The sequence below is a fragment of the Cyanistes caeruleus genome, chromosome 10 (genome assembly GCF_971803275.1).
Source record: "Cyanistes caeruleus chromosome 10, bCyaCae1.hap1.1, whole genome shotgun sequence".
Classification (NCBI taxonomy): Eukaryota; Metazoa; Chordata; class Aves; order Passeriformes; family Paridae; genus Cyanistes; species Cyanistes caeruleus.
In genome coordinates this window covers 9,896,063-9,910,765 of record NC_141710.1, presented here as the reverse complement: position 1 = coordinate 9,910,765, position 14,703 = coordinate 9,896,063, and the positions used below count along the sequence as shown (strand labels likewise).

Below are 14,703 nucleotides of genomic sequence, written 5' to 3'. Positions count from 1 at the left end.
CACTTTGTGCATAGCATTAACACAAGTGAAGGACATCATGTCATGTAATATACTCTGCTCAGCCACCTATTTAATGTACTTTTGTACTTGACTGAGTAGATTAGGTAATGTACAATAATTTATAAAGAATTTCATACAAAGAAACTTATTTTCTTTTGTAGTTTCTCTGTTCTTTTCTCTGTAATGCATCTGCTCCCTCCTACTACAGTGAAAAAGGGTACATTACAATTAATATTCTAAGATGGGATTTTCGAAGCAGACTATGACAGTAAAGTGTCCAAAAGCCACTGACATTCAATGGGAGCTAAGTCCTTAACCTCTTTGAAAATTCTTAGCCCAAATCCATTAAAGCATACTTCAAAGAGATAATATTCACAATTCCAGGAGTAATTTTCCTAACAGCCCTTTATTCTTATTTCTGACAGGCCCTTCCTCCCTACACCCAAGCCTCACATTGAGGTACAAAACCAAATTGTTCCATGTCCCTTCTAATTCAGACCTCAGATTTAGCTCTGGTTCCTTTGAGGCATTTGTTTTTATATTTAATGACACACAATAATTTGTGTCTAGAAGACATAAAATGACATTCTGCAATATTGCTTTTCCATCTCTATCTGGTCTCATCTGTCATTACACCTCTTATCAATGGGTGTAACTGGGGCTTTATAAGCACATATCAGTTCATCCAGATATTTTTACTCCTTACTGTGAAAAGTGAATTCACATATTGTGTTTTTTTTGCTTATGATCACTTCTGATATTTTAGCAATAATTAATTCATCTCCACCAGTCTACATCCCACTTTGTCAGCCTTTCCTTCTAAAACACAGTGCTACAGCAGTTGTGACTTGTCACATTATTTACTTCAGTCATTTATACCAATTTTTCTCCTCACACCCCAGCAATCATAGCATGAGAAAGCTTCACTGATTAAATGAATCAGGTTCAGAAAATGTGATCTGATCAGAAATTTTGCAATTAGTGATACAAATATCCTATCAGAGGGCAGATTTAATTGCATTGAAAGTCAATGGATGCTGTAGTAACAAACCCTTACTGAGAATCTGCTACACTACATTGACACCTTGTGGCTGGTTCATCATAATGCAAAGTATTCACCCAGACTAGTAGGAATGAGTAAAACGTCAAACCTGAAGGGAAAATACTTTAATTTTAAATACTCACAGTGAATGTGAGCCTGATGAAGGGAATTGATCAAGCTCCACTTTAAATCTCAGTCTGATCCCAGCTCAAATTCAAATATATGTGTTCTTCATTGCTGAACACAGAACCAAAACCTATCCACTTCTGATTTTCACTACAATGCAGATCTCTGTGGGATTCAGCCTTGAAGTGTGTGCCCCAAGCTTACCTCAGACTGCCCTTCTCCAGCTGACATGTTGCATTTCAGCTTCCACACTGAAGATAGTGGGATAAAGAATGAACAGCTTTTATCGCAACAGTATCTGCTGCCAAAATAGAATGAGATTAAAATTACATTTACAGAAGGAAATGCAAACTTTAGAGTGTGCATGTGAAATAACACTCTAGAAAGGTCAAACAGAATGAAGATGCAGCATGAGCAGTCTTTTTCCCTGCCTGCCCGATGGAGAGGAAGTGGCATAGTGCAGGAAGCCCGTTTCAAACAAGCAGATGGGCTGTGACATAAACCTGAGACAGCTCATCTGCTCAATATGTAATCATGGTGTTTGAAACCATTTTCCTACAATCTTCCTGAGTAACACATAACTATCATCAATTCACGTAGCAAAGGAACTGCTGAAATGTTAATAAAGGGAAGGATTTGAAGAGGATTCAGATAAATCAGTTACAAAGAGTGCTCTGGACAGCAGTCAGTGAATCACTGAGCAACATTCAAGACTAAATCCATCATATGAGCCTTTTAGACAAATAATCAAATAAAATGCCAAACCTCCCAAATAAATTACCCCTCCCCAAAACTCATTAAAAATGCTTTGGTTTATTCCTCTACAAATCTGGAGACTCCCTGTATCAGCCAGTGCCATCACATGAAACTCCGAAGTTAATTATTTCAGTGAAGAACCACACTTGAATCATGACTATGGCATTCTGTGGGCAAATGCTCTTACACAAAATAAGGGCTAATTATCCAATTTTTGAGAATGGGGGAACTGGACATCAGGGAGTCCCTCCTTTCTACTGCTTCTTTTCTCCTTGGAATAACAAGATGAGGCTGCTTGGAGACCCTGCTGCTGCCTTGGCAGAGATGTCAGTCACCCACATCTGGAAAGGGCATTCACACCAGGATCTGTGATGATGCTCTGGTGTCTGTGGACCTTGAGCACTTCTGGGGTGCCTTTGGGCAAGAATGGCTGAGTTGGGGGGCTGCCTGCACTGATGGCAAAGGCCCAGCTCCAAGGTCGAGGATATGAAAGGGAGGAAGAAAAGTGGGGAAGGATGCCTGGACTGACTTGGTCTGCACCCATTTTTATCTCCATCCAGAACTCCACAATAATTGTTTGGAGTTTTAGACAGTTTAAGGGTTATTAACATCCTGTGTCTAATTTTATTAATTAAGAAAAGATATGATCCCTGATGGTTGTTTGGCCATATGTTTACAGTAACACAATTCCATGAGGATGTGGTTAGGAGTTGAGTGGTCTGTGGCTCTGCCCATGGGAGAGCTTCCAGAAAAGCAAAGATCTGCTGGATAAACCCTGCCCCTTGCCATGGATCTCAGCCAAGCAGCCTTGTTTATTAACATTAAACAACCTGCAAAATTTTGTTAGTTCAAATTCCAGTAGAGTTAAATGAAGATTCTTTAAAATAATTACAGTAATCTATTCATTGCCATGGAACAAGATATAATTAAAGAAATTCTTCCAGCAATAATTCAATTACATATATTTTTGTTCTTAACTGGCTTTTTTAGGATTCTTTAAGTGAACAATTATTTACTCATTACAAAACTATAGCTCAATGCAATCCTTTATACCACCATGCAAGGAGCTACTGGAGAAGAAGCCAGTTTTTGAGGAGAGGTATAAAGGCAGCATGTGCTAAACAAAACCTGAAACCTTATGTCTCTGCTGTTGGATGTAAATTGACTGTGAATGTCTCTCATCTCTCCACACATACTTATTGCCAGTATTCAGAAAAGACAGCTGAAATGACAGAGCCTTTCCCCTCTGAGTTAAAGAAGGAGTGGTGTTTGGAGAAAGGTGGGAAAGGCATGGAAAATGTTCTTGGGAAGTCAGGAATCCTGAAGTGAAGTAAAAAGCTGCAGCTGCTCTCCAGAGCAGTGAGGACACTGCACATCCCAGTAGCAAGATTCTTTCCTACTCTAATATAAGAGTGAGATGTACAACCTGCTGCATTACAGAGCTCCCAGAGCTGGAGCTATTACATGTGTTCTTTACATTAAAAGAGTTTTTAGTCTTTGTATGCTTTTCAATAGAATTCTTCTTGCAACATACCCAGACCTCTTCATTGTGTCACACTATTCCCAGCAGTCAGTTTGCACAAATGCATTGTGTAATACAATCATATACAAATTGTAATTTGGAGACTGAGGTAAAATCACTTACATATATGTGAGCTGTCCTACGCCTGTTGTCCTCAGTGACTATGAATTTTCTCAGGGATTTTAGTTTTTAAATTTACTAAGCCAGAACAACCAAGGAATATATTCCAAGCCACACAGAAATTCTGTGTTAGGGAAAGTATATCAAGGTAATGCTCTAAACACAACCAAGGTTCTCCTTTTCTTTCCTATTATTCTCTATAAGGAACCTATGAAATCCTTTCACTCCCTTTTAAATCCCTGCCTTCCTACCCTTTGGAATCCTGCCCAAACCCCTTCCTGCCTACCAGATATTCTCACATCTCCTCTGTTCAGCTCTTCAGATAACTACAGGAGTGAGCACAGCGGCTGCCTGGACGACAGCCATCAACCCAGCCCTCTCTGCTCTGTGGTTTACCCAGCTCTTGCAATGAATACATACTGACTCAGGAAAATGATAACAGATGTGAAAAAATTACAGCTTTACCACCTGTTGCTAGTGTAATGGATTTAATTACTGGCAGACAGCTTGAATTATTTTGAAGTCTTTTACAAAAGGAAGATTTCTTTCTCCCCTGTGGGAGATCCTTGTTGAGAAAATTGTGGTTTCATAAAGGCAGTTCTCTACAGGGGATAACCCTGCACCACAAAACCCTCTGGTTCCTTTCAGATTCCTCCCCACCAGGAATTTTCCCTTGCATCATTCTCTGATGTGTTAATTATTTCTTTGCCTAATTGACCTGATGAATTTATCTCAGTTATGTACGTTCAAACTGTCCTTAAACTGACCATCATTTCAGCAGTTGCTTTGTCCACCACACTGGTATTCACCCTTATACTGACAGGTGCTTTTACTATCATTATTCACAGAAAGAGAAAGAGCAGTGAAGCTCAAGCCATACTCAATCCCGGTACTCATTGTAACTGGAAAGATAACTGCATATACATCCTGTGTGGGTATTTTTTCATTCCAGCTCTGATCTTGGTCAGTGAAATGGTTTCTACTCAACATCTGTATGGGTATCTGAAAATTTCTGTATTGCTACTGATAAATGTGAGGCAATGGATTTAATTGCACACTAGTGTGTCTGAGCTAGATTGTATCTTCAGTATGTGCTTGAGGTTGGGAGACTGGGAAAGAATGTCCTTATTTATAGTGTGATGTCAGCTGAGTGGCCATCGAATTTAAGAGGTTAAACTGAGCTTCTTGATTATAGATTGACCTCAGAGTATGCAGACAGAGAGAGTGCAAGCAGGAAAAAGGAAGATCTTGTGCAATGACCTTTATTCACTGGTGGGAGAACTGGATCTGTTTGGAGAAAATTTTGACAGAGTCCTTTGCTATCTGCATCAACCGAAAAGATCAGTGTGGGCACTCATAGATCCTCTCTGGTTAGGAGAAAAAGAATAAGGCAACACCTGCATGCACAAGAAACCTCTTTCTGCGTGTTGTAACACAAAGGTTCGATGAGAAAACAGCCACCATGAAACAGAGCACTTTATCACACTGAAAAAAAGTACCACTGTTTCAAGACACCACTATAGATATATTGTCAATTTAAAGTATCCTTGCTTAGTTAAGTGAGAGAAGTTGGAAGAGCAGTAAATAGCTGCTGTGAAACCTGTGATCCCAGAGACAAGGAGAAAGGAAAACAGAGAACCAGCAAAAAGGTAGTACTAAGGGCCTTAGCAAGCAACAAAAGCAGGTACGAATATGTGTTCAATCTCAACATATGCTACTGTATTGTTGCCAAATAAGAGCTAGAAGAAAATAAAACTAAGGGGAAGAAAAGGAGTGGGAAAGCATAACATAAAGAGCATGTAGTCTACCTACGAGTTTTCTCTCACTTTTTTTCCCAACTCGAATTTTCTGCATAGAGTAGTGTATTTAATTTTCTTTAGCACCTTTGTCAGCTACGGTGGAAGGTCACTTGTGCCATCATTATCAACTTTGTCTCATTGACTGCAGACTTCAGGTCAGATTTTGCTCATCTTTTGCCTAGTAAGATCTTCCCAGTCCTATTTTTTGTCATTATAGGACTATCAGTAGTTGTTTTGTGAAGTTAAAAATAAAAGAAAAAGAAAAAGGAAAATGAGAGAGAGAGAATAAAAGAAATATAGAAGGAAAAAGGCTTTTTAAAATTCAGCTGTGTGCTCTTCAGGAAGCTGATCACTCCTCCTGAAAAGAGGTATCAGGGGTTGCTTAGCAATAGAAAGATGGCATTCTGCCTGTCAGATGGCCCTTTTCAGATTATTTCCTAGATAAGTACAATAATTGGAGGGAAGCATCTTTTGTGGCTGGCTATCCCTTTGCAATGTCTAGGTTAACACAAAGAGAAAAGCAATGTTTCAGCTACTGTGCTACAGCTGCTGGAATCTCTTTTCTGGGGAATTAGAATATAACAGTATGTGATACTGCTTTACTTAGCATTATTTTCAGTTAACATTATTTTTAAAATATTATTTTTAGTGCTATAAAGACATATTTAGGAATGGCTGCCATTTGTCCAGACATAACAATACAGAAAATAAGTGTTTCGCTAATGATCAGGAACTGAAGTTACTTCTTCTGAAAGAGCAGTTGTTAAAAGGCTCATTGCCCTAAGCAAGAACATATAATACAACAAAAATTATAATGGGAAAACCAACAAGTGAGCACATTTGTCTATGTGCGGGTTCAGGGATTTTTGTAATTCCAAGTGGTGGCTGATCATCATTTTGCTGTCACTGTTACAGCCGCCTTAATTTTATTTATTTTTCTCCTTGTTCTGACAGGGAGAGAGCATGGGAGTGCCTCCCCAGACCTGCACTTCTCCGAGCGGCCATGCGGGGGCACAGGAGACCAGGGATCTGCAGAACCTGGTGCTGCTGGGGCGGGACTCGGCTGCCAGGTCGGGAGGCTGGCAGGTGAGTGCCCGGGTGCCATGAGGGGTTTGAGGCTGGCAGGTGAGTGCCCGGGTGCCATGAGGGCTCTGAGGCTGGCAGGTGAGTGCCCAGGTGCCATGAGGGGTTTGAGGCTGGCAGGTGAGTGCCCGGGTGCCATGAGGGGTTTGAGACTGGCAGGTGAGTGCCCGGGTGCCATGAGGGCTCTGAGGCTGGCAGGTGAGTGCCCGGGTGCCATGAGGGCTCTGAGGCTGGCAGGTGAGTGCCCGGGTGCCATGAGGGGTTTGAGGCTGGCAGGTGAGTGCCCGGGTGCCATGAGGGGTTTGAGGCTGGCAGGTGAGTGCCCGGGTGCCATGAGGGGTTTGAGGCTGGCAGGTGAGTGCCCGGGTGCCATGAGGGCTCTGAGGCTGGCAGGTGAGTGCTCGGGTGCCATGAGGGCTCTGAGGCTGGCAGGTGAGTGCCCGGGTGCCATGAGGGGTTTGAGGCTGGCAGGTGAGTGCCCGGGTGCCATGAGGGCTCTGAGGCTGGCAGGTGAGTGCCCGGGTGCCATGAGGGGTTTGAGGCTGGCAGGTGAGTGCCCGGGTGCCATGAGGGCTCTGAGGCTGGCAGGTGAGTGCCCGGGTGCCATGAGGGTCGGGCTGTCCCCTGGCCCGATGCACCCGGGGCGCGCTGCCAGGGCCTCCCAGCAGGGCAGGGAGTAAAGCGGGGTAAAACGCTGCCCTTCCTCCCTTTGTTCCTCTCCCTCTGCACAGAGCTGGAAGGCAGCATCATTTGTGGCACACTGCTCCAGCTCCTGCAGGAGTTATCTGTCCCGGCTGCTGAGCCCCAGCAGGGCAGAGCCGCACTGGCCGTTCCTGCCTGGCCAGCGTGGCTGAGCGCTTCTGCTGCCTTGGTGGCACTCTGGGACAGCTCCGGCAGGCCTGCAAAGCCTAATGCCTGCTCTGGGAAACGGCAGTCATTTCTTTCCCCTCCTGGGAAAGGCTCAGAGTGCCCCGTGTACTGCAGTTACCAGCTCAGTGTGTATTGTCTCTCTCTATTAACCAGGCTCCTGGACTCAGAACACCCATTCCACACCTGGTAAGAATATATCCACACGTCCCCGCTGCTCCTCAGTGAAACCATCCTCGGGGCAGATCTTCATCGGGTGTAGGAGAAACAGCAAAGCTGCTTCATTCAGGTGAGGAGGACAGTGTGATGAGGCCTCTGTCACTTCCTGACATCCTGAGTCTGCAGCAATACTGTGGCTAAAAAATCCTCAGTGCACTCAGGACAGCACTGGCGAGGTGCCTGTAGATACATAAGTAGAAGATGAATCCACTTTGTGCAGCCCATGCTGGGATGATCATGCTTTCTCTACTCCAAGGGATATTATGCCTCACACTTGGATCATTTTCACTAAAGGAACCATTTCTTCCCTTTGGTGGCCCCTGGCAGCAGGGAGAAGGGTGAAGAGACTGGACAAGAACACTTACTTTTGTCAGGATCTTATTTCAGGCTTTTAGATTTCCTCAGTGTGAATGAAACAGGTTCAATTTTAGAATTAATCTTTGGTTTTGAAATAGAGCTTTCTTCACGTTTTCCTAACTCTAAAAATTAGGAGGGTCCTAGAGCTGCAAGTCGAAATCAAAGGAAAAAAAGCTGAAAGGAAGCACTTCCATTGACAGCATCATCCCTCCTGCCTCTTCCTTTTACCAAGAGACATTCAGGAGTTTATTTTGAAGGCTCAGAGATGTCATCTCTAGAGTGTAAAAATAAATTAAGTGTCCAGGTTTTGGAGCTACTTATTCTGGTACAAAGACTGAGACTGATAAAAGGTGTAACTGCACAATTAGCTGATTCAAATTACCCCTAATGATAACCTCAGTGCCAGGAACTTCATTCCTCTACGGTTAAACCCTTGTGCTCAGAGACACTACTTACATCTTGTCCTGGGGAGCCAGTCATGACACACAGATCCTCCAGGTGGCAATACAGCCGTATTTTTTTTTAATCTCTTATTTTGACAGAAAAGCTGTTTAGATTCTGGACAGAGAGAGCTTATGATTTAAATTTATCTGTAAATATTGCATTTCTTTACACTATTTATTTATAGATACAACTATTCAGTGTATATATATATATCTATGTATATACATCTATTTAAAACATATGTCTTTGTGTATATACATAGATGTACCCACATCTACTTCCCACTGTAGCTGTGCAAGCTACATGTCTGCATTCTGCTCTGCTCTGCCTCAGCTGAACTCTGCTGCAGATGAAGGAGGAAGATGTCCTGATGAGAAGGAACGAAGAGGGATGACAGCAGGTTAATTACTAATTAATTAATCCATCATGATTAACTTCTGACATTGAAGCAGTTGTGTTTAGTCTCTGCTGAGTGTCTGATCCAAAACTACAGTCAGTGTTGCAAAGGAGAATGATCCAAACTGGGTGCTCCTGTGGAGATGGTGCCCCAGTGTTTTGGCAGTGGGGACTCTGGATGTGTAGGGTGGCGCCTTCCCTCACCCCTCTCCATGCTGCTTTCTGCCCAGCTCCAGAGTAGGAAAGCAGTGCTAAAGGGAAATCTTGGGACAAAACATTAAAAGGAGGCTTCTCTTTGTGTCGTGCTACTTGTGTAACATAAAAGTGTGAGCTGAAAGCAGGTGTAGCACTACTGGTCTCAAGGAAATGCAAAATTTAAATCAAGTTGTTCCTTTGCAGGGAACAGTTTGTCTTGGCTGTACTCACACTGAAGTAGATCAGGAATTTTTCCAATGCATTCTAGCTTCTATAGTACTGTAAGATTGATCAGCTGCAGTTTAGATTTGGAAAAATGAATGACTGACAAAGCATTATTATTATTATTATTATGAGTTTATTTCTTCTCATAAACCAAAGTGGCATAGTTAACAGCATGCATATTTGCCTCAGGATGCCATTTGGACTTTGACATGCCTCTTGGCTGGCTCTCACCCACAGCACACTGGGGTTTACATTTGCTTTGCTGAATCTTAGATTTCTGCAGATGCCCCAGAAATGTTCTGATTCATTGTCCCTGTGGCACTTGCTAGTCAGTGAGCAGCCAACACAAGACACTTCTGGTAGAATATGGTGTTTACTTTGATGAATTAATAAATTATATAGCTGACCCAATATCTTTGAATATAAAAATGGAATTTCAGCTGGAACATAAAATGTAAATCAATGGTTGAAAAAATATTCCAAAATAGCACTACGGAAACCAGAGGAAACGAATTAATGTATAATTCAAACAGTTTAGCTAGGAGCAACTGTTCTATTTTAGTACTATGAATGTTTCTAAATCAAAACCAGGTTCTGATGCTTGATTTCTTTTTCTTTGAGCCTATTTTTTGTTGTTGGAGATATGAATGGCAATTAAAAACAACAGTGAATTATGAAGCTATTAAAAGCTGAGATTAAAAATTAAATAATGGAAGTCCTGTGATTTATGTTACTGAGCTCCTAAGGCACATTTAAAGCAAACTCACTAAGAAATTCATGCGACTTCCATGTCAGCCATTTTATTCAATACAAACCTAATTTACTGAAGAGAGCTTACCATGTTCCAGTTAATACTCAGTTAAAAATTTAGTTTGTGGTATGGGTCAATATATAAACTTCTGAATCCTATGTTGTTAGTGGCCTCAGGGTGAAAACTATGTTAGATCTTGCTAAAGATGAGTATTTTATCTCACAGAAGGAAAGGTGATCTATTTAGGGTGGGCTCTTCAAACTCAGAGGTTATTTTTATGAGAAGTTGCACAGTCCATATATGCAGTCCTTTTTGTGAGCCTGGCTAGTGCCACTTGCCTGACTATCATGGACTCAAAACTCAGTGCATGTAAGAACTGATCAGTTGCAGTGCTTGGTGGAGCTGGACTTGCTCTTAGGACTGCAGAGCAACCAAGACCCCCATTTCCCCCCCATTACTAGAGTTTATATATTACATATATGTAAAAACCACAAGGGTTACTATTCCAACTAATGACCTCTGCCTAAGCAAGTTGTTTGGTCTGGCATGGTTTGAAGCTCCTGCCTTGATAGATCAGAATGTTCATTCATTATGAACTGGATTTAACAACAGGATCTAATAAAAGGGAGTAATTAAATACATAATTGCTGTTGCATAAGTGCTTTGAAACCCTCCCATATTCCAAATTTATGTAAACCACATGAGAGAGAGCCCTAGGCCCACAGTGACTTTCTTTAGGTTTTAAATAAGAACTTTAGAAATTAAGCTCCCACAGTGTTTCATTATTTAAATTGATGCAATTACTGTAAGAAACAATATCATTAGCCCATTTTCTGTTATTTATTTATAAAAAATTCAGGTGCAGCACAGTGATATTTTTCTTAGGTCTTCACATGATCCATCAATAAAGAAAGATGATTTAAATTGCTCAGCAGCATGGAGACAAGAACAATTACTAAATATCATCCCACCTCAACAGTCAAGCAGATAATTTTCTATATGTTGATACAAATGACATGGATATTTTGTTGAAATGCCATGATGTAGAAAGAAAAAATATATTTGTTGTGGCAATTTTTATTTTCTGAGGATCTGGAAAAGCAAGATTAAAAAAATGCATGTCCTCTTTTGGCTAATACTGAAACCCTAGGGGACAGGTTTATAAACTGCTGGAAAGTATTCTGCATCAGTGTAATTCAGTTCACAGAGGCCTCATTTCTCACCTTTAATGAATTACAAAAAAGAGATATATAAATTCAGATTTTTGCACTCTCACTGCTCCCCACTGGGACAGAGAGGTTGTAGAGAGACTGATGGCATGAAGGGACCAACATTCAACTGTCACCAAATGAACAAAACATTTCTGCAGGAGCAGAAACACTGCTTCATCACCTAAAACCTTCCCCCTCACCTACCACAAAAGCAACAACTCCAAAGAACTGGCTTATCTGGCATGGGTTGCAAATTATCACTGTCTCAATTACTTTACTCACTTTTCCTTCTTTAAAACCAAAATGAGATCAGTCTGCAAGCAGATAACAGAACCTAGATGAGGAGGTGGCCTCACAAAGAATAGAATGTATACCCATGCCAATGTTTTGGAGTTTGAAACTTATACTTTATGAGGCATAATTGCTACGTGTTTCTCTCATCAAGGGATATTTTATCTCAGAGTGCTGTGCAGCTGATGTTTTGAGGTTTTCACATAAACATCTACTGAAAGGAGAAGCTAACAGGTCAAACTGCACCTTACTGCGGAAGAGAAAGCATTGAGGTTCAACAATAAACTTGAGGATATTTACTGACCCAGGCAAAAAACTGGTTAAAATCAAAGCCAGAGCAAAATAAAAAAGAAAAGAACCATGGTTTACCCCACATATTTTCTAGCTCACATGTCACTCACCTTCTGTCCTCAAGCACCTTGAAAAAGGCACAGAGGAGTTGACACAGAGGAGTGGCAGGAGTTTGTGAAATAAAGAATCATTTGTTATAATGTACTGCTACCCTTCCTTTAACAAAGCACTTGCTTTACTGTGATTGCTGCTTACTACATGAAAAGATAATCTGCCTATTACCCTGTTTAGCTGTTCATTGTGCTTCTTGTACAGCTGTTGTTTCATCTACAAACAGTTTGAAGCAAGCATGACATCTTTGGATGATGTACTTTGAAAAGATCCCATTGCTGTGAAATCCAGGTGCCCAAAGGGAATGTTTATGCAAAAATACAATGTACTGATAAAACATAAGAGTGAAGTCACAAAATGTTAAGGACAAATACAACAGTCTGAACAGTTTCCTTCTGGTTTCCTGGCTTTGATGGACCAGACTGCACTCAATCTCTGGGAGATTTCTTGGGTGGAGCTAAGTGCTGATCCAGAGCCAGTCACCAGGAGCTCTGTCCTGCATAGATTCAAGATAGTGAAACAATAGATAACCTTTTATTTTTTTTTCCTTAATTAAGTCAGAGTCCTGAAGGTTCATACTCCTACATTTAAGTCCTGTTATAGGATTTATCCTTATTACTATTTAACCTAGATATATCCTTAATTATAGGATCTTGTTGAGTTCACATTGATGCCGCTTCCTGAGTGCATTTGTATTGACAAATTGGAGTTGTAACAGGTAACTTGGAATCTGGGAAGTTATTAAAAAGAAAGCAGATGGGAGGTAACATTTAGGCAGAGGCATGTCTCTTTTATAAGGAATGCAATGCTTGGAGTTTTAGCCCAGAGAGGTGGAGTAGTGGAGCAGGAGATGGAGTGATCAAACCTTCTTTACATTGTCTACTAAACACTGAATGTTTCAGGAGGTGACCAAACCTAGCTAGAAAAGAAAAACCAATATTTTCATAGCTTTGATTGTCTAAAAGGGTTGTGAATACCAGGATAAGAATTTAAAATGCTCCAAAAAAAGCATATTGTTTAATATCTGAAGCTTCTACCAACCCTGAACACACATTATTACTTCTATTGTTGTTTCTAATAATATTACTGGAGAAGTAAAAGATCTATGATACTAATGAGAAATTATAGCAGAGATTGTAGGTCCAGATGTAGTCCTTTCATGTGGGATCTGAGCTGCATAGCTAAAAAGCACCAGAACTTTTTCTAAAAGCATTGATTTAATTATTGTTTCATTTTGCTCCCAATATCATACCTTTTCTTCTCTTTAAAGAATGTTTTGTTTCCTTTTGTTAATTCTCCTCATTTTCTTGTCCTAAGATCTTGTTTATTGACAGGCTTTGCTCTAATCTAATTTGACTAAGTTGTTCTGTGTCCATTCATACTTTCAGTTACCTTGCATGACATGCCCTTGAAAGCAAAGCTGCAACTCCACTGCTGCACTTTCCTTGCCTGTTACTGCCATTGCTTGCCTTCAGCTCGAAGTATCAGCTTGATAGTGTTTCCTTGTTCTTTTTCATAGTGTCTGAGCAGAACTAAAGCAGTGGGATAGAGGATCATGTACTTGCTCGAAAATAATTCCTGATAAGGTAAAATTATGGAAAATGTATTGCCTTTCATTTATAAATGGAGGTTCTATTGTCCTGATTTTCGAAGCTTTGATTTCCCACACAAGGCACTTTACTTTTGTGACTTCCAGTAGCAGAAAACTGCCTGTGTGCTGTAAGACACTGAGATTATCAGGTAGATGCTGCTGGATAACTGGAAATTCTGTCAAATGCTGGCCACACTGTGCAAATCTTTCCAAATCACATCCACTTTAACCCTTACATTACCCATAGCAACATCCTACTGATCTAGGTTCAGTTTATCTCAACAGCTCCTGTACAGGTGTTTTTGCAGGCTGCTTTCTTTAACCTTACTGTTAATAGCTACAGAGTGGGAATATTTGTCATGTTACCAACACCTCTGACAATCTGAATAAGCAACAATATTATAAATAAGGTAGTTTCCTTAGTTAAGTATGTAGATTATACAATCCTTATTCAGCCAAATCTTTATAATCAGTGAGTAAAAATATTGCATAAGAAACCTGGCTGAGGAAGCATTGCAGAGGTGGGTCAAGCAGCTCTGCACTGAAGGGTCCTTCATGATGATGAACATTGTAGCAACTCTCCTTAAGAAGCTCTCCTTGTTTGGATGTCAATTCATCAGCTAGTGCCACTTATTTTTTATATTATAGAAAAAGATAGAGCTGTCCAGTGTCGAAGGATAGCCCAAAGACCTTATATTTTTTAAAGGTAAGACTTGTAGAACTTATACATTATAAAGACTAACTCAAATATAGTTCATGACTGTTTTGTTATGTTGGACATGACCATTAAAATAACATGTATATTATCAATAGTCAAGTTAGTAAAATGCAGCAAGGGAGAGAAAAGAAAATTAATTGCCAGAACTTTGACAGTGGCTTGTGCTCTGCTTACTTCCTAAGATTTTCAACCTCTCAAAGAGCTGGATTAACACCCTGGGGGTCCTGTCTTCTCCTTAATGGAAATGCTTCAGTGACATTTTTTGTTCCCTTTGGAAAATCAGACATCTTTGAGAATACTATCTCTGAAAATACAGAAAACGCTATTTAGCTATTAAGTACTTTATGGAGATTAGTAATCCAGTTAATACAAGTGCCTGTAGCAATTTCTGCCAGACAGGACATTTTTAATCCTCTCCTTGAATCCCCTGTATTTAGCTAGTTAGCTGTGGTAAGCATGAATTCCAGCAGAAGCATCACTCACAGATCTCAGTGTTTTCAGGTGTGGTATGCTCTTGTTAAAATCTATGGGAGTTGTGTGACAGGATTAGTGCTTAAACTGCCATGCTGAGACAATGCAAAACAAACC

At 40.7% G+C, this 14,703-nt stretch overlaps 1 protein-coding gene across 1 annotated transcript in view; it reads left to right on the top strand.

Annotated features, from left to right (window-relative positions):
* The window catches only part of LOC111933532 (uncharacterized), a 56,022-nt gene that overhangs the window by 36,533 nt on the left and 4,786 nt on the right, over positions 1 to 14,703 (top strand). Inside the window, exons 5-10 of the mRNA XM_086844903.1 lie at positions 6,320 to 6,451; positions 7,472 to 7,604; positions 8,598 to 8,735; positions 12,456 to 12,524; positions 13,326 to 13,392; positions 14,046 to 14,103. Of these exons, the coding sequence (XP_086701029.1) occupies positions 6,320 to 6,451; positions 7,472 to 7,604; positions 8,598 to 8,625 (293 nt within the window). The 3' untranslated portion in view covers positions 8,626 to 8,735; positions 12,456 to 12,524; positions 13,326 to 13,392; positions 14,046 to 14,103. The remainder of the gene's footprint in view (positions 1 to 6,319; positions 6,452 to 7,471; positions 7,605 to 8,597; positions 8,736 to 12,455; positions 12,525 to 13,325; positions 13,393 to 14,045; positions 14,104 to 14,703) is intronic.